This window comes from Xiphophorus maculatus, chromosome 22 (genome assembly GCF_002775205.1).
Source record: "Xiphophorus maculatus strain JP 163 A chromosome 22, X_maculatus-5.0-male, whole genome shotgun sequence".
Classification (NCBI taxonomy): domain Eukaryota; kingdom Metazoa; phylum Chordata; class Actinopteri; order Cyprinodontiformes; family Poeciliidae; genus Xiphophorus; species Xiphophorus maculatus.
The window spans coordinates 26,911,715-26,938,075 of record NC_036464.1 but is presented as its reverse complement, the minus strand read 5'-3'; the positions used below and the strand labels follow the sequence as shown (position 1 = coordinate 26,938,075).

The window sequence follows — 26,361 nt, the reverse complement described above, 5'->3', positions numbered from 1 at the left end:
AACACCAACAAATCATAAGAATCTCTGTTAATATGACGTTATTATAAATTTTTTTTCATAGCTCACATAGAGAAAATGAGGCCTGAAAAAGTCAAAAGGTCACTCAAATTCTGTGTGAATTTGAGTGACCTTAACATAAAGATGCCAGAGACTCTCGCTCAAATTTAATCAGATCTTCTGTCTTTGAAACCATGATCTGCAATTTCTTCATGGAGAGTGTATAATTTGGTGTGATATATTGAAGTAGATGCTTGGAATCTGAGAGGCTGCAGAGATCAAGAGAAAAAAAATCTAAATGAGAAATGTAATCGACAGTGATTACATTGTCGATTAGACGGAGAAGGAATGACACATATGAAGATGGAGGGAGTGACGCGCCGCAGCAGCAAACAGCAGGCATTGGAATTGCGACAGCAACATTTGATGACGACAGAGGCAGCCCTTATCTGTTAGCTTGCCATCAATTTTTTTCTCTTACTCTCTCTCTCTCTTTCGGGTGCTCTGAATGCTCATCTGTCTTTTTTAGCCCCTTTGGCTTTCTCCTGGCCTGTTGCTTAGCAACCAAATTCTCCACCACCATGTGACTTGACTGTGACTCACCTGAAGCTGCGACATCATCGGCCTGCAGCAAACATGTCATGCGCAGACACCTGCATATGAACCCAGTTTGGGTGGTGCCCGTGTCACATAAATGTGACGACTTATTCAAAATATCATGTAACGTAGCTTCTGGCCTATATGTAGCTAGCAGCTACATATAGGCCAGAAGCTACGTTAGCAGCTACATATAGGGATAGTATAGGTGTTAGTGGAAGGAATTTTTTTTTCCACATCAAAATCCATGTCCTTATCTGAGCAGATGCCATCATGTGCACAGTGGGTTTTTCATATGTGTGCGTTCGTACCTCTGCTCTGGACTAAAAAAGTTTGATACTGAGATCAATTACTGATAACAACTGTCAGTGAAATGTAAAGTTAGGATTTTCTGATTGGTAAACAATGACTACTTTTAAAGTTATTCATTAGCAGGTTTAAGAATCAGATTGATAAGGTTTATGTACATTGGGCAGCTGCTTTACAGTGAAAGTTGAAGCACGAGAGAGGGCAACAATGCCTGCATCTGTAGTCAATGAGGTCTTTGTGCACTTGCAAGTCTTATTCATCAAAGAACTGGAACAGACACTGGTTACACTAGCCTTGTGCTAGAGGTAAAACCTCATCATGCCTGCCCTACATTGCCGGAACACTGAGTTATTATAATTCTTAGTTTTATGCCTGTTGTGCCTCCCTACTGCTCTGACTTCAACCAAAAGGATCTCACCAAGCATTAAATAGTTGCTGTTCTGCTTTCCGGTTCTGTGTTAATGAAAATTTGGTTTTGTTGGGCCCCTTGTGGAAAATTATACTTTGCTGGAAGGAAGAATGTAGATCTCCAAATTGCTCAAACGTTAGGATATGCAGGTTTCTGGGAAACCAAAGAAGTTAAAAGTGGGGGTTCTTACAAAATGGGCCGGATGATATGAGACTGGAAACAAAATGACTTGATTTTTGTCATGCAACTATGACAGTGACAACTGATTTTAGCAGTTCAGCATGACCAAGCAGGGCCCTTAAGCAGAGAGAACCAGACGTCCCTCTCCCCAACCACTTGGACCAGCTCCTCTGGGAGAATTCCAAGGAGCTCCCAGCTGAGAAACATAGTCCATCCAGCGTGTCCTAAGTCTTTCTTAGGGTCTCCTTCTGGTAGGATATGTCTGGAACACCTAACCAGTGAGGCAGCTCAGCTGCTTATATCTGCAATCGCATTTTTTCAGTCACTATCTAGAGCAGGGGTGCCCAAAGTCAGTCCTCAAGGGCCGGCATCCTGCATGTTTTAGTTTACTTCCTGGTGGTAGTAACAACCTTTCCAGCATGTCAATGTTCTTCTTAGGTCTTCTAACGATCCATCATTTGATCCAGGTGCATTAAACCAGGGAGAGAACTAAAGCATGCAGAATGCCGGGCTTTGAGGACTGCCTTTGGGCACCACTGATCTAGAGCTTGTCACCATAGATGAGGATAGGAACGTAGATCGACCGGTAAATTAAGAGCCTTGCTTTTCTGCTCAGCTCTCTCTTCATGACAGATAGGCACATCGTTCGCATTGCTGCAGAAGCCACATCAATCCACCTGTTGATTGGTCCGGCAATCAACAGGTGGATTAGTGTTGATTGCCACACCAATCAACACCAATCCACTTACTCAGGGGTCATTCCTAAACAAGACCCTGAGATACTTGAACTGCTCCACTTTGGGCAGGACCTTGTAACCGACCCAGATAAATAACTCTGCCCTTTTCCACCTCTTGTATTTGGAGGGGCTGATTTTCATCCCAGCCACTTCACACTCAGATGTAGACCTCTCCAGTAAAAGCTGGAGATCACGGTCTGATCTCTGCCATCACCCAGAGGTTGGCAAGAAGGTGGACACATTTCAGGTAGCACTTTATAAGGTTCCATTAGGACTCATGAGTCTTTGAACAATAAAATTGATATGAAGGATGGCATACTCAGTAGTGAGATTGTAGGATGGACTTGATCCAGTTTAAAGAAGCTCAATAAATCCATCTGATCCCTTGTTCTTTTCACAGGTTATTCTCACTGGAAAGGCCAGGTATTGACGGCAGATGAGCTGCATGTTCTATATGAGGGAATCAAACTGAACAACGTACACCAATATGACTATGTATTAACAGGTGAATGTTTGTCTTTTTACTTTTACTGTGGTGTGTCCATTGGTAGTGATTTGGAAATAAGTTACTAATTCATCCTTAGACTAAATAGTTTTTCATTCAACCTTACCTTGAGGTACACTTAGGATTTATTGTGCCTGTGGAAAAGTTGTGCATTTCATCTATGTTTTTCCCCTCTTTACTGTTTTAATGTCATATCTTGATGTTGCATATTTTGAGAGGCCTTTCTAAATGCATTGTTCCTTGTTGTTGTGTGGGATGTGTTCAGGGTATACCAGAGACACGTCTTTTTTAGAGATGGTGGTGGATATTGTTCAGGAGCTAAAGAGAGCCAATCCTAATCTGGTTTATGGTGAGCAACACTTTTCATTTTTTCTAAAAATAACATTTCTAGAAGAAATCTGATTCTCCTAGAATGTACGGTTCTCATTATAACCATACATTCTTATACTTGTATGTAATACAACTGTGTTTAACCAGTAAATATGTATTACTTGTGTGTTTGGTTCATTAGATCATCATAGGAATGCTCTTCCAGAACATTGACCTCTTGAACAAATCAGTACCTAAAAATTTCTCTTTTGCACCATGTTCCAGCTGCTATAATTGCTTTCATCTTGGATGGCCATTGGGTTGTGCATTGATGCCCAAGTTCTCTGTTCCTTATGTTACACCATTACTTTTCAGAAGCTTTCTGTATTTCTGAGCTGGTTCTGATTCCAACTCTCATTTACTTTAGCATCATTCAGTGAAGCCACTTTTCTACAGCATAGGTCCACTTTCCATCTTCACCAATGAAGCATCTCATAATCCCAAATAATTATGAGCACATCATCTCCTCTGACAGCATGCTGTTGTGCTATAGAGGAGCCATCCAATTCTGTCTTTGTCATATCTTTCTAAAATGGCTCTTCTTTTGCGCTTCATATTTCTGGATGAGTTCAGATCTTCATTCCTCCCCTCACTGCAGTGTTTTATCTAATGTGGTTGCTCTCAGAGGGTGTGCAGGTCTCTGATGGATGCATGACTTTGTATGTTTATCCTTTCAGTATGTGACCCCGTCCTTGGTGATCATGGATCCATGGTGAGATTATAGGCATCTCAATGCAGTAGCAGTGGTGTTTCTGTTTTGAATATGTGGGAGAAGTTGCTTTTATTTTTCTTGTCTGTTGTGATCTGTATATTTTGCTGTTGATGTATCTTCTAGTGTTGCTGCTAATACTATTAGTTCATTTAATAAAATTAAATGGATTATTGAATTTTAATCCTCACAGTGTTTATATATGTAATACTTTTTAAACATATGCTAGTCCAGGACATTGTTGTCAGCCTGTTTTTAAATGATGAAGTGTTTTTAACTTGTATGTCTCTTTCCACAGTATGTTCCTCAGAATCTTTATCCGGTCTACAAGAATAAGGTTGTTCCTGTTGCAGACATCATTACTCCTAACCAGTTTGAGGCTGAGTGAGTCCTATCTTGTTATAAAAAATTTTAGTCCTCTCTGTTATTACTCAACTTGTCTCATGAGCTAATTTCATTTAGGGATGCACCAATAAATTGGCTGTGATTTCCTACTTAGTGATTTTGTCACTATGTTTAGCGACTTTTCAGTCACAAAAAAATTGTCAAGTAAAGAATTCAAAATTGGCAGGTCTGGCTTTTTAAAGTTTGGTGATGGGTAAGAAAACTGTAATCGGTGCACACCTAATTTCATTCTCATTTTGATTGGAGCACAACAAAAAAATCTGTTAATCAGATTTTTTGGATGACATAAAATTAAGATTAGGGTGATGGCAAAAAGTTTGGGAGCCTCATCACCAAAGAAAAATTGACAAATCGCATGTTTATGCATTTCTATATGTGTGTGAGTATGTATGTTTTGTGTGTGCACTCTATGTTAACTGTAATGTTTAATTCTTTGACCGGAGCATATGGGTCCTGTACTTTTATAACAAATTTATGTGAGATCATGGTTCATCTTGGTTAATGTCAAGTTGTCATAAAGACATTTTGAATGTCAACTTTGTATTAAAAGTGTCATGATTTACCGAATGACACTTTATAACAGTCATAAATATTCATGAAGACTTACTCATGTTCATGACAGGTGTTATGTCATGTTTATGATGGTGTCATGACAGTCTTAACCTGTCAAAGTGTTACCATAGATTTGATCTTTTAATGAGCAGTTAAGTTAAATGTTAGATATAGTACCTAAATAAAATCATCAGATTATATTTTATATATTTGATGATGTATTGTGTTAATTGTACGGGATTGGTTTGTAGTCTCAGCTGTGTTTACATGAGTTAACATGGTGAAAAGAAAGGGAACACTCTCTGGCCTTTACTTCATTTAACTGACCATCATCCAGAAGCTGTTAAATCATTGGGTGCACTTAGTGTTGCATCAACAACTATTTAATTTTGACTTCATTTTCTGACTAAAACCAAAGTGAACTTTGTTTTTCTGTAGTTTGAGTTAAAACCTGGTAGTCCAGATCATAATTATGTCCTGAAATGTAAAACTACACTTGAAGGAGGGTGTACTTTCTTTTTCACCATTAAAAAGTATATCTAGGTAAATGAGAAAGTTGCCACAACCTATTCTGGTTGTCGTGGCAACAGAGGTTTGTTGGATGTAGCTGAAGATCCTCAGAAAATGTTTCTGGTCCAGTTTTGTTGTCTCGTTTCTCCCCCTGCTGGTCCTTCAGTTTCACTTCAAACAACTTTGTTTCAAAAAGTTGAATTACATAAAACATTTTAATCAAAACTCAACATTTTGTTTATGAAACAGCTGTTTTTCTTTTTTTATTTGGACTCTGCTAACTTTCTCCTGTGTTGTTTTAGATTATTAACAGGGAAAAACATCAGCTCACAGAAGGATGCTGTGGAGGTAGTGGATCCAGCTTTCTTAAACTATATACTTTTTCTCAGCAGAAGTTTCTGATTCATAACTGAACTCTTCTTACCTTAATATGTGTTGTTTTGTAGGTGATGGACCTTCTACACGCTATGGGCCCAGACACAGTCGTTATTACTTCCTCTGATCTTCCCCCCAGACTGGGAGACCGCTTCCTCGTCTCACTGGGTAGCCAGCGTCATGGTGGGTGGAACATGATATTATATTGTGTGCGTTTACAAACATGTGAAGAAATTACAATGGCTTACAAAAGTACTCACACCCTTTGAACTTCTCCACAGTTTGCAGGGCAACAGTTTGAGGAAAATGTTTCACAGTTTTCAAAATGCTTTATTAATGAACGTCTGAGAAGTGTGGCTCAGATTTGACTTGGAACAACGTTTAACTGCGCATTATATTTCTATCATATTTGTACATTTAGAAACTCAGATTTTATTATGTAAGCGTATCAGAAAAGTGGACCGCAAACAAAGGCACACCCCAATTTTCAGATTTTTATTTTTCAAGCAATGTAGAACAACTAAAAATTTTTTTTTTATGTAGAACAACATATATTTACTAATTTAAAAGAAATTCTTTCTAATTATGCTCACCTTGATATCTGTCGCAAAAACTGTGAGAATATTCATCAAAGTTTATGGTTGAGATGTGGAAAATAGTAAAAAAGCTCAAGGGGTGTAAATACTTTTGTGAGGCGCTGTCCCATACAGTGTCTCTCCTCTGCTGCTCAGTTCGTCCAGATGGAAGCAGGACGACACAGAGAGTTCGAATAGAAGTCCCCAAAGTGGACGCCGTCTTCGTAGGAACTGGAGATTTGTTTGCAGCCATGCTGCTTGCATGGACACATCATTACCCCAATGATCTAAAGGTGTACAAACACACACAGAAATGCATAGTCATTCACACTCACTCCTTTCAAGTCACAAATGAGAATAATTTGTTTCTGTTTCTCTCAGACGGCCTGTGAAAAGACTTTTTCAGTCATGCACCATGTTATCCAGAGGACCATATCTTATGCTCATGGTAAGTTATACACAAGTCTTCAATTTTATTGCGGTGGGACTATTTAATCTCATATATTGTTACATCCCCAAGGCAGTCTAGGGGTTTTGGAGGGGGGCCTTATACTCTGCTCATCAAGAGGCAGAGTGAAACCAGCTGGGCCTGCTTAACCCACCGGAGCTCAGCAGCAACCTGAACGGGGGGGGGAATCCCACATGCAGTCACCACTGCATGTAACATATATGCTATGTTTCTTGCTGGGCTTTACTGTTAAGCAAAACTTTGAGTCGCATGCAGACATCTTCAGTGTGACTGAAGGTGCTTTGTTGGATACTGGTAACTAACTGCTATTATACCCTTGCCAGCTAGCTAACAACATAGTCACCCTAGCTAATATACTCTTGCACACCATATAGCTAGCAATGGAGTCTTAGCAACTTCTTAGCTTTTTCATGCCCATTAAGGGTAAATTCAAATTTATTGGCAGTTGGCTGGATAATATTTTGTCTCATCCATCGGTTGACTTCTGTTGTCATAATGGTCTGATGAAACCTCCAGAAACCCTGATTTAAGAGTACATAAAACCCACTTACAGAATGTTATCTAAGTATTTTTAGCAATAAAAGTTTGCAGAATCGGAATTAAAAGCTTTTGTTGTTACTGTGGGTTTATTATGGATATGCCCCAGGGCTCCCATCATACATTGATGGAAACCCGTCATCACAGTGAAATCTGTTTTTCTTTTGCTTCGCCTCCCTTCCTTCCTTCCCCCGTCTCTCCTTCAGAGTTGGCAGGTCCTGGTCGGAGGCCCAGTCCGCCTCAGCTGGAACTGAGGATGGTTCAAAGTAAAGCCGACATAGAAGATCCTGCTATAGTAACGGAGGCCACCATCATATCCTAACATTGACATCCCATAAGACTCATACTAACTCCCCCGCCCTCTTCACCCCATCGACTTCTAAAATACTGTATCTCAGTAAAAAGAAAAAAAAGCCCTTTAGCTTCAACATGTCATCATCCAGACTTCTCAAACACTTTAGCATCATAACACCTCCCTCCTGTGATCCTGAGACCTTTATCCCTTTAAGTCCTCAGTGTCGTAACTGTTTAAACCAGAACCCCCCGACCTGTAACTACCAAGTTGTTTTGCCCTGACCCTGTTCTGGAACCAGAGCCATGGATAGACTGAAGCTTTGATCTGAGTGGACTGTATTCACTTATGCTGACAGTAGCTGTGTTTCCATTACAAATGGGTGCAAAACTTTGTCAGTATTCCGCTAATGTAGAAAAAATACAATTCTGCAGTTGCAGTGTTACCATTAAATAAGAAACGCATTTAAAATCACAAGTGAATAAGTTTGTTCATTAGAAAACATAACATGCCATGATCCTTCAAATACTTCTTTGTTTTTTGTCAGTTGCAACATACAGTTGTTCATCATTTGATTTGAGTGATGCCAAAAAGTATTTCCATTGCAGTTTCGTGAAATAAATACATTTTGTACGGTCAAAAAACCACCTCATCCTAGTGCCAAAATCTTTTATAGACAAATGGAGTTTTTTTAAAAATTGTTTTTCCATTAAGCAAATTTATTTTCAAAATGTCAACATGTACAATTATATGGTCAATGGAAACACAGCTAGTGATGCAGTATTGAACCTCACTCTCAGTGTTGCACTTATGTGGAGGCTAATCACACAAGCACAAATAATACACAATGCCTTGCAAAAGTATTCACTGTCTATGTATTTATGCATACCTTTGCAAGGTACTGCTAGGCGTTACAAATTAGACTTTTTTTAATCAGTTATACGTTGATTATCATTCTGATAATGCACAATGCAGTAAACACCACAAAATGTTATATTTATTGTAGCATTTGATAACAAAAATCATTGAAATAAATAAACTTTATTTATGTAGCACAAATTCACCACAATGTCATGTAAATTGCATTTGAGTAGAAAAATTATTTCATTTCAATCGCACATAAATTCCAATATACCTCAGTTATCAAACAGTTCATTAAGCTCAGTTTATTGTTGAAATTACCTTAAAATGTTTCTGTCTAAGGAAACCCAGCAGATTGTATCGACTCATTGACTTGCCGTCTTCACTTTGCCTGGACAGACTGACGGTAGACAATCTCTTGCATTGTCCCAATAACTTTGCAACAATCCTTCATATCAAGCATGCATGTTGTGACAGTGGAGAGAGAAAACTACCCTTTAACAGGAAGAAACCTCCAGAAGAATCAGAACCAGAACCTGGCACAGAACCATGGGTCATCTGCCATGACTGACTTGGAGTTTGAGAAGACAGAGCAGAAAAACAAAAAGAAACTGGAAAACTGATGTAGACATCATATTAGACCCATTGCAGAGAGGAATAAAGAGGAGTAAATTTCCACCAAAAACCTCAGAAATACTGAGATTACTTACAGAAATTTGCTAGAAAAAAACAAGAACATTTCTTTGATTAATCTCAAATCAAAGAAATTTGATTTGAGATTGTCATAACTTTCTATGTTAATGAAAATTTAAAAGTTAGACACAGGCACATTTAGTCAAACACACTCCTGAACCTCTCTGGTGATCTCTGACTCTGACCGCAGTGATTAATCACTCTAGCTATGGCTCTGTCTTCCTTTTACTTTGACCCCTTCTCCCCCAGTCTTACAGCAGTGACGTAATGGTGACCAAGTCTAACCCTCAACATAAAGAAGAAAAAAAAACTGCACAATGTATAGTTGATGTATAGATGTTGTACTATAATTGTATTGGACCATCTGTATGATATCTGATCTGTCTGCTGGACCATTGTGTTAACGCTATTGTACTATAGACCAGATGCACAACAATATCACTAAGCAGAGACCATCTGGGCTGGTTGTGGCACAGCCGGACACGTCAAGTCATTGTAACTTCATAGTTAATGTCCGATAGTCGTAGTGTCAAGTTGAGCTTATTTCATGAAGAGAAAACTGGGCGGCAGAGAGCTGCTTCCAACCCAGTCGGCTTCCATGGTGCCATAACCACCCCACATCATGTCGGCCACTTAACGGCCCAGTTCTGACCCAGAACCTTATATCTTATATCCAACCCTACCCCTCGATATGCTGCCTTTAGCTAAATATATACATTTTGACTGAAATTATTTGTATTTTCTTTAGATTTAACCACTGATAATGGCGCTTTTATGGCCTCCCTTCCTTATTTATTATTGATGTGTGAGTACAACAATCAGCTGCGTCTCTGTTAATCACTGCAGCAGCTCAGATGAGGCAGATATAATGAGTCTGCAGAGTTTCCTGGGTGGCTATTTTGCTTGTCTGCTGCAGAAGAGACCCAGCCATCAAGTTAGGAGGTGTCGTCCACACATAATGAGTTCTGTTCAGAAAACTAAACAGGCATCCACATCAGAAAACAATGTGGGTATAATAATAACTATGATGATGATGATGTGAGTGTTGAAAGGAGTGACTATAGACATGTTCCGTCTTATTCAGGAAATTTCGTTCATGCGCACAATTCTGGAGGGCAAAAAGGTCATTCTTTTACTTGCCATCCATTGCCGCGTTGTTGCGGTAGAACAATTCTGTTAACTAAGTGAAATCTGGAAATGTAGTTGTTAATTCAGTGCAAAGCGCAATGTGGCAACAGTTTTTCAGCAGAAAACTGTTGGAAAAATAACTCAAAACCGCTTGTATTCTTTTATTTTCCTTGCTCTATATGTCAACTACGCTATACACAGACTCGTTGTCATAACAACTGACTGACAACAGCTTCACAAGAGTATCAGGATTCAACACCAAAACACATACAGAACAGAACATTTACTCTGTTACATTATTATGTTTTCAATCTTGATGTTTATTTTGCGATTAATAAGTGATCATCTGAACACAGCAGTGCTTGATTAGCTAATTTAAACACCTGCTCTACTAATGATTAGTAAGAGAGTTGGTGGGGGAGTCGGGTTTTTTTTAACTGAGCCGGAACACACTAAATTCTGCAGCACATCTACATCATCCTCTCCCTCATCATTTTTTTAATTAGAGCTCTTTACTGACCTGTGAAATGTGACACCTTTAGACCTTTTTATCTAGTTGTAGTATTGGGAATTAGTAGCAAAACACTGCGTCCCTTTTTCTTTTATATATGACACGTACATTTAAAATTTAGCACCTTATGTTGACAGCTAAAACTAATGTTAGTTATCACCAAGCACGTTTTCTTGCTCCTGACATCAAGCTGCAATGTGGGATAATTCATTTCTAGTGTAGATTTTGAGCAAGCGATTATGAGAGATTTCTGATTAATTTGAAACAGAAACATGATGGAGAGGAGCATAGGGTGGGTCCCAAGTAAGAACAATCAGGTTGTGCCAAGAGCCTGAAGCAGATTTTCTTTAGTTGTCCTTGTTTTAATGCATCAGTATTAGTGTGATATATCAACATTCAGTAGCAAAATGAGCAAGGACCAAAATTTCTTGTTTGAATTTTATCAGTTAGCTAGTTTTTTTAGGGTGGTAAATTCTTTTGTGTTAGGGTTAAGCTTTTATTCATTAAAAGCAGAGACTTTAAAAAGCTCTTGAAAAGTCCCACCCAAGTGGATATAAGGTTCTGGGCCGGTTTGTAATTGGGGCCTGCCATGCAAAGCAATGGCAGGAACCTATTGCTATTCTCCCAAGAAAAGTTTCTTTATTATTATTATTCTTTATTTTTCATCCGTAACCGTTAATGCGGCTCATACCGCTGCGTGCACACCTACAAAAGAGGTATCAAAACGTGCAGAAAATTCACGCCATTCCAGCTATTACTTTTGGTGGGATTCGGGATTAACATGGCGACATAATTCGCAAAAAACTACGAAAAAAACCCCATTATAACTCAATGGGAAAAATCCTAGAAATACCCTATTTTTGAGGATTTGCTGTGTCGTCACAAATTCACCTAGAAATGCCATTCAAATTTCATTTTGTAGATACGTCTGTGATCTCTTCGAAAGTGAAGACGGCTCGTCGATACCAGTTATGGTTTGTCCACAATTTGCCTCTAAGCGACCCAAAGTTTCTCATTTTTGCTCATATTAGAGTGACAGCCGACCTCGGTTCATATCTGGGCACAACATTTCTTTCTCTCATCACTGTAAATGCTCTGAGTGAGGTACAGATATGAATCTCGGGACTATCGCAGAAGACACATTGAACTGTCATACGCTTAAAACGCTTTTCGAATATGTATTACGGTTCCCGAACAAGAAGGATTTGTTTCCAATGCTTTTTTTCAGTAAAGTGTGTTTGCTCAAACACACTTGTGTGTTTGAGAGCTCACAGCTCAGAGCTCACACCTGCTGAGACCATTATTTGCCATAGCAACGGAACTCAAGAGGCTATTGGCTGCTGGTTAGGACTACGAATACGCATCGTTGTAGTTCTATCTATCCTCAGTTGAAACAGATCAGGACTGAGAACTGGCCTTTACAACTACTTGCTGCTTTGGGCTGTATATAACTGATTTAACTCAGTAACTGTTACACATGGGATTAGTTTTACACTTTAAAATTAAGCATATTGAAAATTTCACAATAAAAGCCCTGAATATTTTTACATGACGTAATTGCTCTTTTTTGGCTTTATTTGACTTTTTCATCCAAAGCACTGTTACACATGGTATTAGTTTGGCCCTTTAAAATGAAGCTTAACAAAAATTTCAAAATAAAAGCCTTGAATATTTTTACATCAGCTACTTGTGTTTTGAGCATTATATAACTATTTTAACCGAAGGACTATTACGCATGGGATTAGTTTGGCCCTTTGAAATGAAGCATCCTGCAAATTTCAAAATAAAAGCCTTGAATATTTTTACATGACGTAATTGCTCTTTTTGGCTTTATTTGACTTTTTCATCCAAAGCACTGTTACACATGGTATTAGTTTGGCCCTTTGAAATGAATATTAACAAAAATTTCAAAATTAAAGCCTTGAATATTTTTACATCATGTAATTGCTCTTTTTGGCTTTATTTGACTTTTTCATCCAAAGCACTGTTACACGTGGTATTAGTTTGGCCCTTTGAAATGAAGCTTAACAAAAGTTTCAAAATAAAAGCCTTGAATATTTTTACATGACGTAATTGCTCTTTTTGGCTTTATTTGACTTTTTCATCCAAAGCACTCTTACACGTGGTATTAGTTCAGAACTTTAAAATGAAGCATACTGAAAATTTCAAAATAAAAGCCTTGAATATTTTACATGAAGTAATTGCTCTTTTTGGCCGTATATGACTTTTTCATCCAAAGCAATGTTACACATGGGATTAGTTCGGAACTTTAAAATGGAGCATAATAATAATTTCAAAATAAAAGCCTTGAATATTTTTACATCAGGTAATTGCTGTTTTTGGCTTTATTTGACGTTTTCATCCAAAGCACTGTTACACATGGGATTACTTTGGAACTTTGAAATGAAGCATACTGAAAATTTCAAAATAAAAGCCTTGAATATTTTTACATCAGGTAATTGCTGTTTTTGGCTTTATATGACTTTTTCATCCAAAGCACTGTTACACATGGGATTAGTTTGGAACTTTAAAATGGAGCATAATAATAATTTCAAAATAAAAGCCTTGAATATTTTTACATCAGGTAATTGCTCTTTTTGGCTTTATTTGACTTTTTCATCCAAAGCACTGTTACACGTGGTATTAGTTTGGCCCTTTGAAATGAAGCATTCTGAAAATTTCAAAATAAAAGCCTTGAATAATTTTACATGACGTAATTGCTCTTTTTGGCTTTATTTGACTTTTTCATCCAAAGCACTGTTACACGTGGTATTAGTTTGGCCCTTTGAAATGAAGCATACTGAAAATTTCAAAATAAAAGCCTTGAATATTTTTACATCAGCTACTTGTGTTTTGAGCATTATATAACTATTTTAACCCAAGGACTATTACGCATGGGATTAGTTTGGCCCTTTGAAATGAAGGTTAACAAAACTTCCAAAATAAAAGCCTTGACAACATTTTAAATCGTACCGAACGGTGCACGTCCGCCTCGCTTAACGTTCTTGCGGTTCTCCGCGTGCCACTGATCACGTCGCGGCGTCCTTTGGCGTCGACGCCGATTTGTGGCGCGACGACGCCGGGCCCATGCCCGACGGGCGCGCCTTGGCAGGCCCCGGCTAAATTTCTTCCGAAATTTTCTAGTTCTGTACTGCTGTTGTGTCTCTATGAAATGTTCTGTGATACTGCCTTAGGAAGCTAAGATCATAACACCACAGCCCTGCTCATTCAGAGAGAGGTGGAGGGGGGAGGGAAGTATGCATGAGTTGTCTTAAATGTCAATGTTTTTTGTTTTTTTTAGTTCATGCTCCTTGGTACAATTTCAAAGATGTTCTGTCCTGTTGTTTTATTTTATTTTTTACTTTAAGCTTTAAAACAGGCTTTAGTTTAGGTTTGTTGGGCCCTGAAATTTGAAGAAGAGCAGAGTGTGAACACAATTATTTACCTTACTCTAAAAAGACTTTTATTAAAGAGAAGAAATGGGATTTTGGAGATATAACTGCAAAGCTTTTCCCACCTGTCTGGTAGCTATATATTGTACAGTCTGGTACATACAGGATTCCTACTTGGAGGATGCATAACTACAGGGTACCTCAAGTTTTATATTCCATTAAAACCTGTTACAAAGTGTTAGCCATGAGTGTTTGTTATAATGGAAACATCAAGTTAGTCTGGGTTTCTTGATTATAATATGGACTGGGGGTAAGTTAAAACAAATTTAGAAGTTTATGGTTGTTGGAGTAAATATGGACAAATGTTTAATTCATAAAGTAATATCTAATGAATTGAATGAATCAAACTCATCTATTTCTTTAGCATACAACCCTGATAGTTTTCAAGAACAGGATGCAACTGGGTGGTAAGTGAATACTCATAACCCTAGTGTACTTACAGGGTACATCTCATGGTGCACCTCCTGGCGTACCCTGTAAATACACCAGGTTGTGACCAAATGTAGTCTGTAAGCACTCTTTAAGTAGGCTGCAGGTAAATTCTGAGCACAGACAAACATATTGCCTCATAAAACAGCCTGATACACTTCAATTGAACGATAGCTGTACTATTGGTACACGCAAACCAATGCCTCTTTTCCATTGTCAAGTCTCACTCTGGCCAGTTAATGTCTGCTTCAGTTGTAGCCCAGATGGATGTGTCTCCTTTGACAGTGTTTTCTTCACTATGTGGGCGGGAACTTGGGCGGGCCGTGACAGTGTAGGAGCAGTGGTCGATGCTCCGATGAGCATCGACATCGGCCAGTTTCTCCAATATCTCTTGGGATGTATTTGTTTGTTGCCACAATTGATAGAAAGATTGGAACCTCAAGGTTTTACCATGGAATGACTAATTTGCAACTCGTCCTCTTTGCCAACTACTACAGTTTTGTCGTGGATTGGTTGAGAAGTTGTTGTTCAAGGAGGAATTTACAGGACCAATCAATGAATGCAGTGTGCTGCCAATCAAAACACTGATATGCGCAATACCTGGCTTGCAGTTGTGGAGAAGGGGCTCATGAGAACCAAATAAGAAGTCACCATAAACTATATCCCACCCCCACTATAAGCAACCCCACCAGTGTTTACCCAAGAGGTATCCTGTAATAACCTCCAATAGGAACCCTGTAAGTACCATTAGATTCAATAGGCTGGTACCATATGTACCTTTTAAGGATTGTTCTTACACTTAAAGTAGAATAAGTATATTAACTTGCAGATGACCTGTAAATAAGCTGGCAGGTACCATGTACTGGACTGTTTATTGTAGTCCTTTTAAAAGACAACACCCCTTCTCAATTCATAAACATATGAAGGAAAACTTTGAAAATTGAACACAAGAATCAGATTTTATTTTTTTTTATTTTCTGAAATTCAGTAAAAAGTCTTGGCTGTATAAAAGATGGCTTTAAATCAGGGGTGTCAAACTCCAGTCCTCAAGGGCCGCTGTCCTGCAACTTTTAGATGTGCCTCTGCTGCACCACCTGAATAGAATAATTAGGTCATTAAGGCTCTGGAGAACTGATCTACACAAGGAGGAGGTAATTAAGTCATTTCAGTCCAGTGTTTTGTACCTGTGGCACATCTAAAAACTGCAGGACAGCGGCCCTGGAGGACTGGTGTTTGAGACCTGTGCTTTAAATGGATAATGTTCCCTTTTATTGTTGTTTTTTCATGAACTTAACTGTTTAATTTTAAAAAGGATGAAATTGTTTAAATTCTTTAACAATAAGGCATTTTTATTCTGGTCTGATTAATCACTTGAATGCATTATTGTTACTTTTTTGTAAAGTGAGGTGTTTATTTTAAAGAACAAAATCATATCTTTAATTACCTGGTCTGGGGAACAAACAGCTCTTTGACCAACATTAAAATACAATTTTTTCTAAAATTGCAGTAGTTTCTCTTGATGTCATATTGTGCCACTGTAGCACTAGTTGTCCGATCAGTAACAGACTGCTATGTCTTTGGTTCTGGCCAACCGTGTCTCTCAGTTCTGTGAGGAATCTCTGCATCCACTGCATTCCTAGATCAGAACCTGTCAGCCTTTAGTGTCTGTGTGTGTGTGTGTTCATACATGTTTATATTAAAGTCTTATGGCGACAGGGTCCAGCGTGTATGAGTGGGAGCTGTTTATATTTGCTTTTGGCCATTAGTTGCTGTTCCTACCATTCCCCCCTCTTTGTTTCCACTCTGCTAGTTATTTTTAGTTTCAGAAACGTTCATCTTCGTTAAGAGATTATTGACAAACGAGGTGCACTTTTTGAAGTGTCTCATAACTTTGAAAACATGAAGTTATTGACCTGAAAACACCTTCCTCTATCCCATCCTATAACACAACTTGAAGGAATGTGGTTCCAAGAGACCAAATAATGACTGTTTAGTTATGTGGTGCAGCCTATTTTTTTTCCACTTATTCTTAAACGTAGTAAAAATGTCTCAGAAACTGCTCCAAATGGACATATTTGAGCAGATTAAGCACAGGGTTCCTGCACAGGGATGAAATTTTCTTCTAAGATCTTCAGATAAGTATGGAAAGACATTTATATTTCCATACTCTGTTTACCTTTATTTGTTCTTAATTAAATACTGTTATATATTCACATTTATTTTACATCTGATGAGCAACAACTATCTCCACTGCAAGAATAATTGTTATTCTCTACATATATTCTTGTTTTAATTTTAAAATTATTGTTTTCATTTGTAGGCTCAGGCAGAAATTTTGAACAAATTTGGACTCAAAGTGATGTTACCTTCCAGCAAGAAGGTCCTGAATTCACATCCTGGCCATGGCACTTTATGCATGGAAGCTGCATGTTCTCTCATGCGTGTGTGGTTTTTCTCTGGGTACTCCAGCTTCCTCCCACAGTCCAGTAACTTGGCTTTTAGGTCAATTGGTCTCTTAAGTGACCCTAATTGTCAGTGTATGTGTGTGTTTTCGGGGTGTACGATAAATCGGTATCAATAGAAAGCCCCAAATTCTCTTGATATTGGAAAATTGGTGATCGGCCAATACGTCCATGAGAAACCGATCTAATCCACTGATCTTATCTTTCTCTTCAAAGGTCTGAAAATCAGCCACAGTACCCTTCTGCTCTGCTGTGAGGTCATCTTGCATAGTTATTCACTCCACTGTTGCCAACTTGGCATCTGATATCGGCTAAAATTGGAAGTAGCATGTCTGGCTTTTTAAAGATTGTGATCAGCCAGAAAACTGCAATCGGTGCTGTAGACCTAGACTTACTTTCAAAATATTGTATTTAAAGATGAACAAATTCTACTTCAACATATTTCCAGTGGTTTCTGAGGTCCAAGTTTCTGAGATGTAACAAACGCTAGAAAAAAAATCTTCCACACATTATTCAATAAAGTTCGTTGTTTTAAGTCCAACAACAAAAAATGAGGAATTACAAGACTGTCCCCATTTCTGCAATAAAAACATATATCTTTAAGTGTGTTCTGGTGAATGTTTCTCTATACATGTATAACAAAAATGGCCTCAAAGTTGAATGTGAAGTTTGGAAAGTTGAGGTAGAAAATGTGCTGGAACCCTGGTGCACAAATTAAAGGCTGCAATACCTTAAACCACAGCCATAAATGCTGCTTTTCTTTCTGCTTTAATATATTCAGACCTAATATCTTCATTTGTTTCAATAGTGGAAGAGGTTTGTGGCTCTTCACTGCTACAAGCTATTGTCAACATTGAATGAGCTAACGAATTTTAGCAAAAAAAATTACTTATTTGTCTTGTGCTGTAAGATTTTTTTTAATTCATTTCTTGTATTCAGACATATTATCAAGACCAGATGGGGAAAAATCATGACCCCATGCACCCATATTCATCCATCCCCCTGTCCTCATCTCTTCCCTCGCTCTACCTGCCCTCTCTCACTTGTTTGGGTTGTAAAAAGCTCCCACATCAATGTGACATATCACATCCTGTGATCCTCTCCTCTTCTCTCCTCTGGATCAACAGTTCCAGCTCTGTAATTTTCTTTTCCCTGTTCTCAGTGGCCAAAACAAAAATGGAAGAAAAGTAATAATCATTGTTTGGTAACTGTTTTTAGTGTTATGTTTTTGGAGCATTTTGAGTATTTTCTAACATGTTACAATAAAAGATTGTAGTGTACAAATTCACATTTATAATATATATATATATATATAGATATATATGAAAAATGTATGTTCTAATGCAATAAAGAGAGAATAAGACTTCTGAAAAGTTTATTGCTGTCTTTAAGTTTGTCATTTGTAATTATTGTATAGTTTGTTTCATAATTATGTGATTTACAAAAGTATTCATACCCCTTGACTTTTTGGTGTGGTCAGGGTGATGTACAGAATTCCAGGAAAGGACCCAGTTGGATTTCTATCTAAAGTGACTTTCCTTATTCCATAAGAGTTCATTTTTGATGACTAATAGTTGGTCTTAGGTGCTAAAACACAAGGTTCTACCACCTAAGATATAGTTTTATGACCTAACCTCTCTAATCTTATCTATTATGTAATCATCTCATGATGCTATTTGTTTACCAATGTTCTCCAACAAACCTCTGAAGCCCTCAAGAACAACTGGATTTATGCTGAGATTACATTACATGCAGGTCAATTCTGTCAGGTGGGATGAGGAACCAGTTAATTGCAGTGGAATCTAATTTACAGGTGTCGGAGGAAAGCAGCATGAACACAAATGCACACATTTCTCAGATTTTTGTTTAGAAAAAAAAACGTTGATCACAAGTTCAAATGATCAAGATTAATCAGACAGGTAATCAGAAAGCTATCAAAATGAGTCGGTTTCTGCTTCAAGGTGAACCATATCTGTGCCAGAACAGAAACTATTGCATGTAAAGTAAAAACATAACCAACCAGTATGTAAGTCATTCTGAAGGAGTTATTATAGCAATCTTCTCATTTTCCTGGTAAACAAAAATGTATCTAAGATATAAAATCAATGCATTTATTGACATGTATAAGTTGGTGTTTAGGATACAAAGGCAGCAGCATGGGGGATTCGCTCCACCACGCAGCAGTTGACGGCACCACGAGGAGAATCCAGATCCCGGACAACTTGCCATGTCTTAGTATTTCCATCATAGCGCTCCACTTTAGCGCACAACTGGTCATTATCGTCTGTGAAACCTCCCACTACATAAACTTGGTCCTCTAACAACACAGTCCCAAAGTTGCTACGGGGGTGAATCATGGGGTCCAGCATGCACCAACATTTGGTCAAGGGGTCATAAGTAACAACCTCTGATACGTGCCTTCTACCGTCGTAGCCACCAAGCTGGAAGAAAGACTGGAATTTAGAGTAGGATTACAGCCAAGCTCAAGTCATGAACAAGTTTCTTTATCTCTCTTTACCACATAGAGCTGGTCTTTGTAGGCAATGACACCTGCTGCCGTTCGAGCGGTTTCCATGTGTGTGATAAGCGTCCACTGATTGGTGTTGGGGTTGTAGCACTCGCAAGAAGATAATGCGTCATCCATTAAAAATCCACCGCATATGTACACCTGAGAATTGATAAGGGAGAACAGGAATCATTCTTGACGATACCTACATTAGTACCATTTCTATAATTTGATCATGTCAGACGCAAAAGTAATTATACTTTTGCTGGACTTTATTTTTAATAGAGGTAGAAGCACAAATACAGGGACACACAGGACAAACAACCATGCACACATTCACACCTATGAACAATTAATAAAAAAAGTACCTTTACTTTGACTTTTGTAGGTCAAGGTAAAGACTGGGAAAAAGCCAGAGTACCTGGAGAGAACTCATGCATGCACAGGTAGAACAAACAGGCCGGAACAAACACTAAATACTAAATTGCTAAAACTATAGATTCATCCCTCTAACTCACTGAATTCATGTTGCTATCTTTTCCTTAAGCTCTGGTGGATATATCCAGCATGCGGGCATTAAAACTGCTTCTACAAACTTTTGTGAAAAAATGAGTTGCCTATAAGGAGCTCAGTGACTCTCAGCTTGGCATAATGGGAATTTTCTCTGTGCATTAAGTCCAGAATAGAAATCCATTGCCTAAACCTGCTCATTATTGCAGGGTTGTGGGGGGAGGGCTGATGCGTACCTCAATGGCCAAGACGCAGTGTACAACTTGGACAGGACCATCCATCGCAAAGACACAGGACAAACAATCACGCACACGCAGCTATGAACAATTTAGAGAGACCAATTCACCTAACTGTCAGGCTTTTGGATTGTGAGAGAAATCCAAAGTACCTGGAAAGAAACCACTCATGCACAAAGGAACATGCAAACTCAACAGGACTGATTTTATTTTATATAGATTTTCAGAAGGGGGCTGCACAGTTGGTACACTGTTGCTTTGCAACAAGAAGGTCCGGTCTTTCTGCAAGGAGTTTGCATGTTCTACCTGTGCATGCATGAGTTCTCTCCAGGTACTTTGGCTTTCTCCCACACTCCAAAAGCATGACTGCTAGATCCTGCTTTTGGACCTACCAGTCAAGGTAAAGGTACCTTTTTCTGAATTGTTCATAGGTGTGAATGTGTGCATGGTTGTTTGTCCTGTGTGTCTCTGTATTGCCTTGCGATGGACTGGCAAGCTGTCCAGGATAGGATTTTTTTTATCTGTTGTATCCATGCTGAATTAGAAGGTAGGGTTGAGACTTTCCAAGTTGGAATTCCAAATTCGCCATATATTCGATACATATTTGCCATACATTTGATTTGTTTCCGTTTAGTTCTCAAAATTACAACTTCTTCATACAGAAGGAACACACCAATATCTGGAAATTAACAGAGTTCCAACCTCCGAGGTAAAGTTCAGTGAAAAAGTATTCACCCAACTTAGATTTCTTCTGATATTCAACATTATACAAAGATAATCTGAGTAAATACAAAAAGAAGTGCACTACCAGATTCTGAGAATTAAGAAATGACTTGAACAGAACCTGAGGAAAGCCACCAGTTCTCAACAAGTAAAACACCGGGCCCTGATAAACAGATGAGAAACGAAGTCACTGAAATATTTCTGTCTGAAAAAAGTTAGAAATCCATTTCTAAGACTTTGGGGTCCCAGTGAACCACAGTGAGAGCCACTATGTACAAATGGAGACAACATGAAGCAGTGGTGAACCTTCTCTGTCCAGCCAAACAATTATCCCAAGAGTGCATTGAAGACTTGTCCAGGAGATGACTGTATAAACCAAAACAACATCTGACTCAGTTAAGGTCAATGTTCAGGATTCGACGACTCGTTAGTTAAAAAGACCTTTCAGAACCACAGAAGCTCAAAACTGGTCTAAGAACACTTAATCCACTTACCTTCCCGTGAAGTGTTGCAGACCCAGCATCGGCTCTGTGTTCATGCATCGGTGCGATCAGGGTCCACTGATTGGTGTCAGGGTTAAACCTTTCTGCAGTTTTGAAGGTGTCATACTTGTTGCAGCCTCCCATTGCATAGATCTGGTCGTTGAGCACCACTACACTGACATAGCATCGAGCTTTGTGCATCGTCCCCACTTCTTTCCAAGTTTGGGTAGCGAGATTGAACCTTATGACGCTGCTCAAGTAGTGATCAGCGTGGCACCCTCCGACACAGTAGATGTTTCCTTTGAGGTAAACACAGCCGCTGAATTCTGGGAATGGTGCCGGATTTTTGTACACTGTCTTCCAGCAGTCTTTTCGAACATTGTACATGTCAATTTTGTCAGAAGGATAATTGTCTTCAAAGCCCCCAATGGCCAGCAGCACATGAGAAGGTAGACGGGTGGAGGTAAGGGACATCTCCAAGCTGGACCCATGGAGGACCTTCATCGCACTGATTACCATGTTTACACATTGTAAATTGTTTCTAACCAGATTATCTTTGCACATAGTTTCGACTAAGTAATCAATGGGTATTAGGAGCAGCCGAACCTGGATAAAGACAAGAGATTTTTATGTAGACACTAGCAATTACATATCTACAGTTTGGGGAGATCCCAACATTCACTTACATGAGTGAAAAGTGTCCCCATGTATCCCCTACGATCCTCAGGAGCAAACTTGACCCAGCGGAGGATGGCCTCAAACACAAAAGTCTCCTTTCTCACATTCAGCTCATCCTTCCCTATGAGTTCCACTAGCTCCTCAACAGGGAGCTGCTGGAAGTCAGCACAGAACTCCACCACCTCCTCAAAGTGTTGCAGGATGTAGAAGTAGGCCACTTCCTTCAGGTCAAGAATCTTGTAGTGATCGGCTAGCTTCCAGGTCTTGATGCAGTTTTTAGGGCAGAGTGTTTGCTGCAGGAAGTCACAACAGGCCTGAAGGATGCCAGGGACAGCAAAGCGGTCTGCTGCAGCCAACAGTTCTACCACATTGTCCTCCGTCACCACAACAGAGGAGGTGTAGGCATACTCAAGTATGAGCTCCATGATATTTCGTGACAGGTCGGGGAAGCTGTAGACTTGCTGCCCAGATGATTGCTCACTGAGGAAAAGGTCTCTGTGGGAGATCGGAGGTTTAAGAAACATATATCAAGCCACTAAAGCAGTGAAGTACAGCACTTACAAATTGTTTGAACCTTTTTGCCCATTCCTTCATGGAATAGTTAGATTTCTACAGAGATTAAATACACACAGGTGGACCCTATTTGCTAATTAGATCACTTCTATTGGTTGGAATGGATTTTATTTAAGAGTACAAGAGTAAAGGGGGCTTTATAGAAGACCCCTTCGCTCTTTCCATCTTAGTCATTTGAAAAGCTTGAAAGCCATGTATAATTCTTAAATTTCACAATTACACAACTTTGTGTTGGTCTGTAACATGACATGCTGTTATTGAATGAGAAGGAATACTTATGCAAGTTACTGTACCGTTTCTTCACCTTCAAATAAACTTTAATGGCTACAGAAACTTAGGGTAACTTTGACTAACTTTGCCTTTTTATCTTTCTGAATGTTAGATTTCCTTCATTTATATCAAAACCTGATGCCTGATGTGAGCTAAGCTACTGGAGTGTCACTGCACCCATCACCATAGAAACATGCATTTATTGACATTCTAACTAAACAGATGGAACCTGAATAAGTCTGGTTACAGATGTAAAAAATAAAGAAAATGAGAGATTAGTACTGAGTCAACGACTTAATAGGCAGGTAAATGATTTGAACAGAATGATATGATTGCATATGTGTGATATGATTACTGAATCTCATGAATTGTTTTCTGGATCAATTAAGTATTTTTGAATTTGATTACATAAGATGGATCAGAAACAACTTCTTTTAATAACTCCAGAGTAACAGAGCTGTATCAATCAATCTTAATGCAGCTTCAGTAGAACAATTTAAGGAGCTTTTATGAAATGCAAGGCCTGTGGTATATTTTTAACCTGACAAATTTTTCTTCCCCAAAAGATGTCAAAAGCACAATTTAGTGCCTGTCAAACCTCATAACCCTTTTCCAATATGCCATAGGAATTAAAGAGAAAATAGCTAAGATATAATGATTTACCTGAAGAAGGCACTGGGATTGCAGAGAACGAACCTGTGAACTTTAAACTCTGCATCTCTGACTCTGATCACAGCATCGCACAGTGTTTCCTCCAGAAACATCTCCTTCCACACGTTATTAGAAGCAGTGCTCATTTTTCTAAAGCCTTGAATTAATTCTAAAGAATGAAAATGTAGTCTTGTTAAAAATAGTAAGTTAAAGTTGCTACGGGCTTTTTTCAGCTTCAAGTTTGATCTGTTTTTATATAAAGAATGACTCTTCTATTTGATTCTTAACAGAACCTCTGGGTTGTATCTTTTTAAATGATATTTTCTATAGAAACTGTTTCAATCATCAACATAGCTTTGTATATTGAAGTGAATAAAATATACTCTCTGTGACAGACTGGCGACCTGTCCAGGGTGACCCCACCTCTCGCCCGAAATGTCTCTGGAAATAGGCACCAGCTCCCCTCCTGACCCCACTGGGGACAAGGGTGTAAGAAGATGGATGGATGAAAATATACTGTGTAAAAATTAGAACTCTTTTTGATTGGGGTTTGTTTGTTTTTGTGTTTCTCAGTTCCTATTTTATTTAGATTAGCTATGTTTTTGTTTTACTTCTGTTTAGTCCTTTCTTAGTTGTAGTATTGTTAATATTTTGTGTTTCTCAGTTTGATTAAATCTGTCCTGTTGCTGGTTTCCTTCAGTTCAGTTCTTAATGTTTCTAATTATGTTCAGTTCTTGTTTAAAGTTATTGTTTGCTCCCCTAGTTTAATTATGTTTCTTCAGTCTAGTTAGTTGGTAACACTTTATTTGAATGGGTGTGCATAAGACTGATATAACACTGTCATAAATACCTTTCTGTTCCAGAGATAAATAAAAACAAGATTAGACATCAACACTTTTTTTACATGACTATATTTGAAAAAATAAATGAATTTACAACAAAACTTTATTTTGTTAAATGTGACCTTATATGTAAGTAAGACCGATATTATTGAAAAGTCCCACAAACCTTAATATGTTTGTGTTTGAAAATATATCAGGAGTCAGAGGTAGAAATAGTATTTAATATTTATTTTGGTAAACAAAGTGAGTAATAAAGAGTGAGGCCTTCAAAATGTACTAATGGTTCTGTTGTTAGATGGGGTTAATTAGAACTCTTTCATGTTTGTAAATGTTAAAGGACTCAGAGTAGATCCACACAGAAGAGGGAATAATTACATTCCTATGATTATCAGTAAAGTCATGGAAAAAATGTGCCTATGCTCAGATACATTTTAAAATCTCAAAAGATAGTTAACATATCAAATGTTAAAATTCCATGTTCGGATAATCACATACAGCATACCATCACAGACATAATATATCTACAACAGAATGTCTGAAAAAATACATAGAGAGCTTTAGAAGTTAAATAAACAACCTGCTCCTGAACGTTGATAAGACAAAAGAGATCATTGTCAATTTCAGGAGGTCTCAACCCAGCGACACACCACTCATCAGCAACAGCACTGGAGATCATCAGCAGCACTGAGTTCCTAGGGTTCACATTACAGACAACCTTGACTGAGCACCTCATGTCACATTCCTGGTGAAAAAGGCACAGTAATGTCTGCACTTGAGAAAGGCTTCCCTCCCACCCTCCCATCCTCTCCATCTTCTACAGAGGAGCCATTGAGAGCCTGCTGACCAGCACTACCTCCACCTGGTCTTGGGAGCTGCAAGGCCTCAAACTGGAAGTCTCTGTGAAGAGTGGTGAAGACAGCGGAGAGGATCACTGGGAATCCACTCCCCTCTATAAAGAACATTGCACACAGACGCTGCTTAGGCACAGCAAACCAGATCCTCTCTGACTCCACCCATCCTCTCCATGGTCTGTTCATCCAGTTGGCGTCTGGCAGAAGATTCCATAGCATCCACTGCAGAACAGCCAGACTCAGAAATAGCTGTCTCCCACTGGCCATCAGATTTCTCAACAGTCCCATCACTAAGACTGACTGACTGAGACTGCTTGAAAATGCTAGGTTATATATATATTTAGCAATATATTATTTTTTGTATATTATGTAATTATAGGCACACGTGTGTGTGCTCTGGTAGCCAAGCGATGACATTTTCTTGCCAGTTTTACTTGTGTCTTTGTGCAATGACAATAAAATAAGTCTAAGTCTAAATCACTTCAAAGTGATTTAAGGTCAAAGTGCTTTCCTAAATAAATGTCTTTCATTATAAAAAAGGTAACACTGAGTGTATAGTTTGCTTGTGCTTTGTTAATGAATTGCTTGTTCCTTGTATGTTTTTAACCCATTCCTCAGGGTTAGAAAGCACAATTGTCCCTCGCAGCTTCCCGTACATAATCTGCTGTTTTGTTGACACTTTTCTCTATCAGCTGACTCCCCGCTGAGAGACGATGAGCAGCTCCGCACAGGCTGACCTCCTCGGCTTAATTTTCTCCGGCGAACAATCGGCAGATTTCAGGAAGCCTCTCTTTCATGCTGAGGAGAGCAGCAGCTGAGAATGGCCGCTGTTTGCTAACGAGTCACTGACCATTAGCCAGCTAGCAGCTTTAGCTCCCAGCTAACATCCACCTTCTGTAACCCGATGTTTGGAGAAGTCATGGAGGGCATTTTATACAAGTGGACTAATTACATGACAGGTAAGGACTCTGGCTAA

At 38.7% G+C, this 26,361-nt stretch overlaps 3 protein-coding genes across 4 annotated transcripts in view; 2 read left to right on the top strand and 1 right to left on the bottom strand.

The window, feature by feature from the left end:
- LOC102232068 (pyridoxal kinase-like) overlaps positions 1-11,368 on the top strand; it is a 29,367-nt gene extending 17,999 nt beyond the window's left edge. Inside the window, exons 4-12 of one of the 2 annotated variants that reach the window (XM_023328050.1) lie at positions 2,630-2,734; positions 3,000-3,083; positions 3,781-3,815; positions 4,111-4,196; positions 5,582-5,627; positions 5,726-5,837; positions 6,386-6,522; positions 6,611-6,677; positions 7,442-11,368. In XM_023328050.1, the coding sequence (XP_023183818.1) occupies positions 2,630-2,734; positions 3,000-3,083; positions 3,781-3,815; positions 4,111-4,196; positions 5,582-5,627; positions 5,726-5,837; positions 6,386-6,522; positions 6,611-6,677; positions 7,442-7,557 (788 nt within the window). In that variant the 3' untranslated portion in view covers positions 7,558-11,368. The other variant, XM_023328051.1, reaches the window with a different exon arrangement.
- A 7,810-nt stretch (positions 11,369-19,178) lies between these two features.
- Positions 19,179-23,838, bottom strand: LOC102232326 (kelch-like protein 10). The gene is made up of 5 exons (XM_005815690.2): positions 23,705-23,838; positions 22,207-22,693; positions 21,533-22,126; positions 19,582-19,731; positions 19,179-19,504 (listed from the first exon to the last, which is right to left on the bottom strand). Exons 1-5 carry the CDS (start codon positions 23,836-23,838, stop codon positions 19,199-19,201), a joined length of 1,671 nt encoding a protein of 556 aa, XP_005815747.1. The 3' UTR covers positions 19,179-19,198.
- A 2,186-nt stretch (positions 23,839-26,024) lies between these two features.
- The window catches only part of plekha3 (pleckstrin homology domain containing A3), a 37,358-nt gene continuing 37,021 nt past the window's right edge, over positions 26,025-26,361 (top strand). Inside the window, exon 1 of the mRNA XM_023327610.1 lies at positions 26,025-26,344. Coding sequence (XP_023183378.1) covers positions 26,290-26,344 — 55 coding nt within the window. The 5' untranslated portion in view covers positions 26,025-26,289. The remainder of the gene's footprint in view (positions 26,345-26,361) is intronic.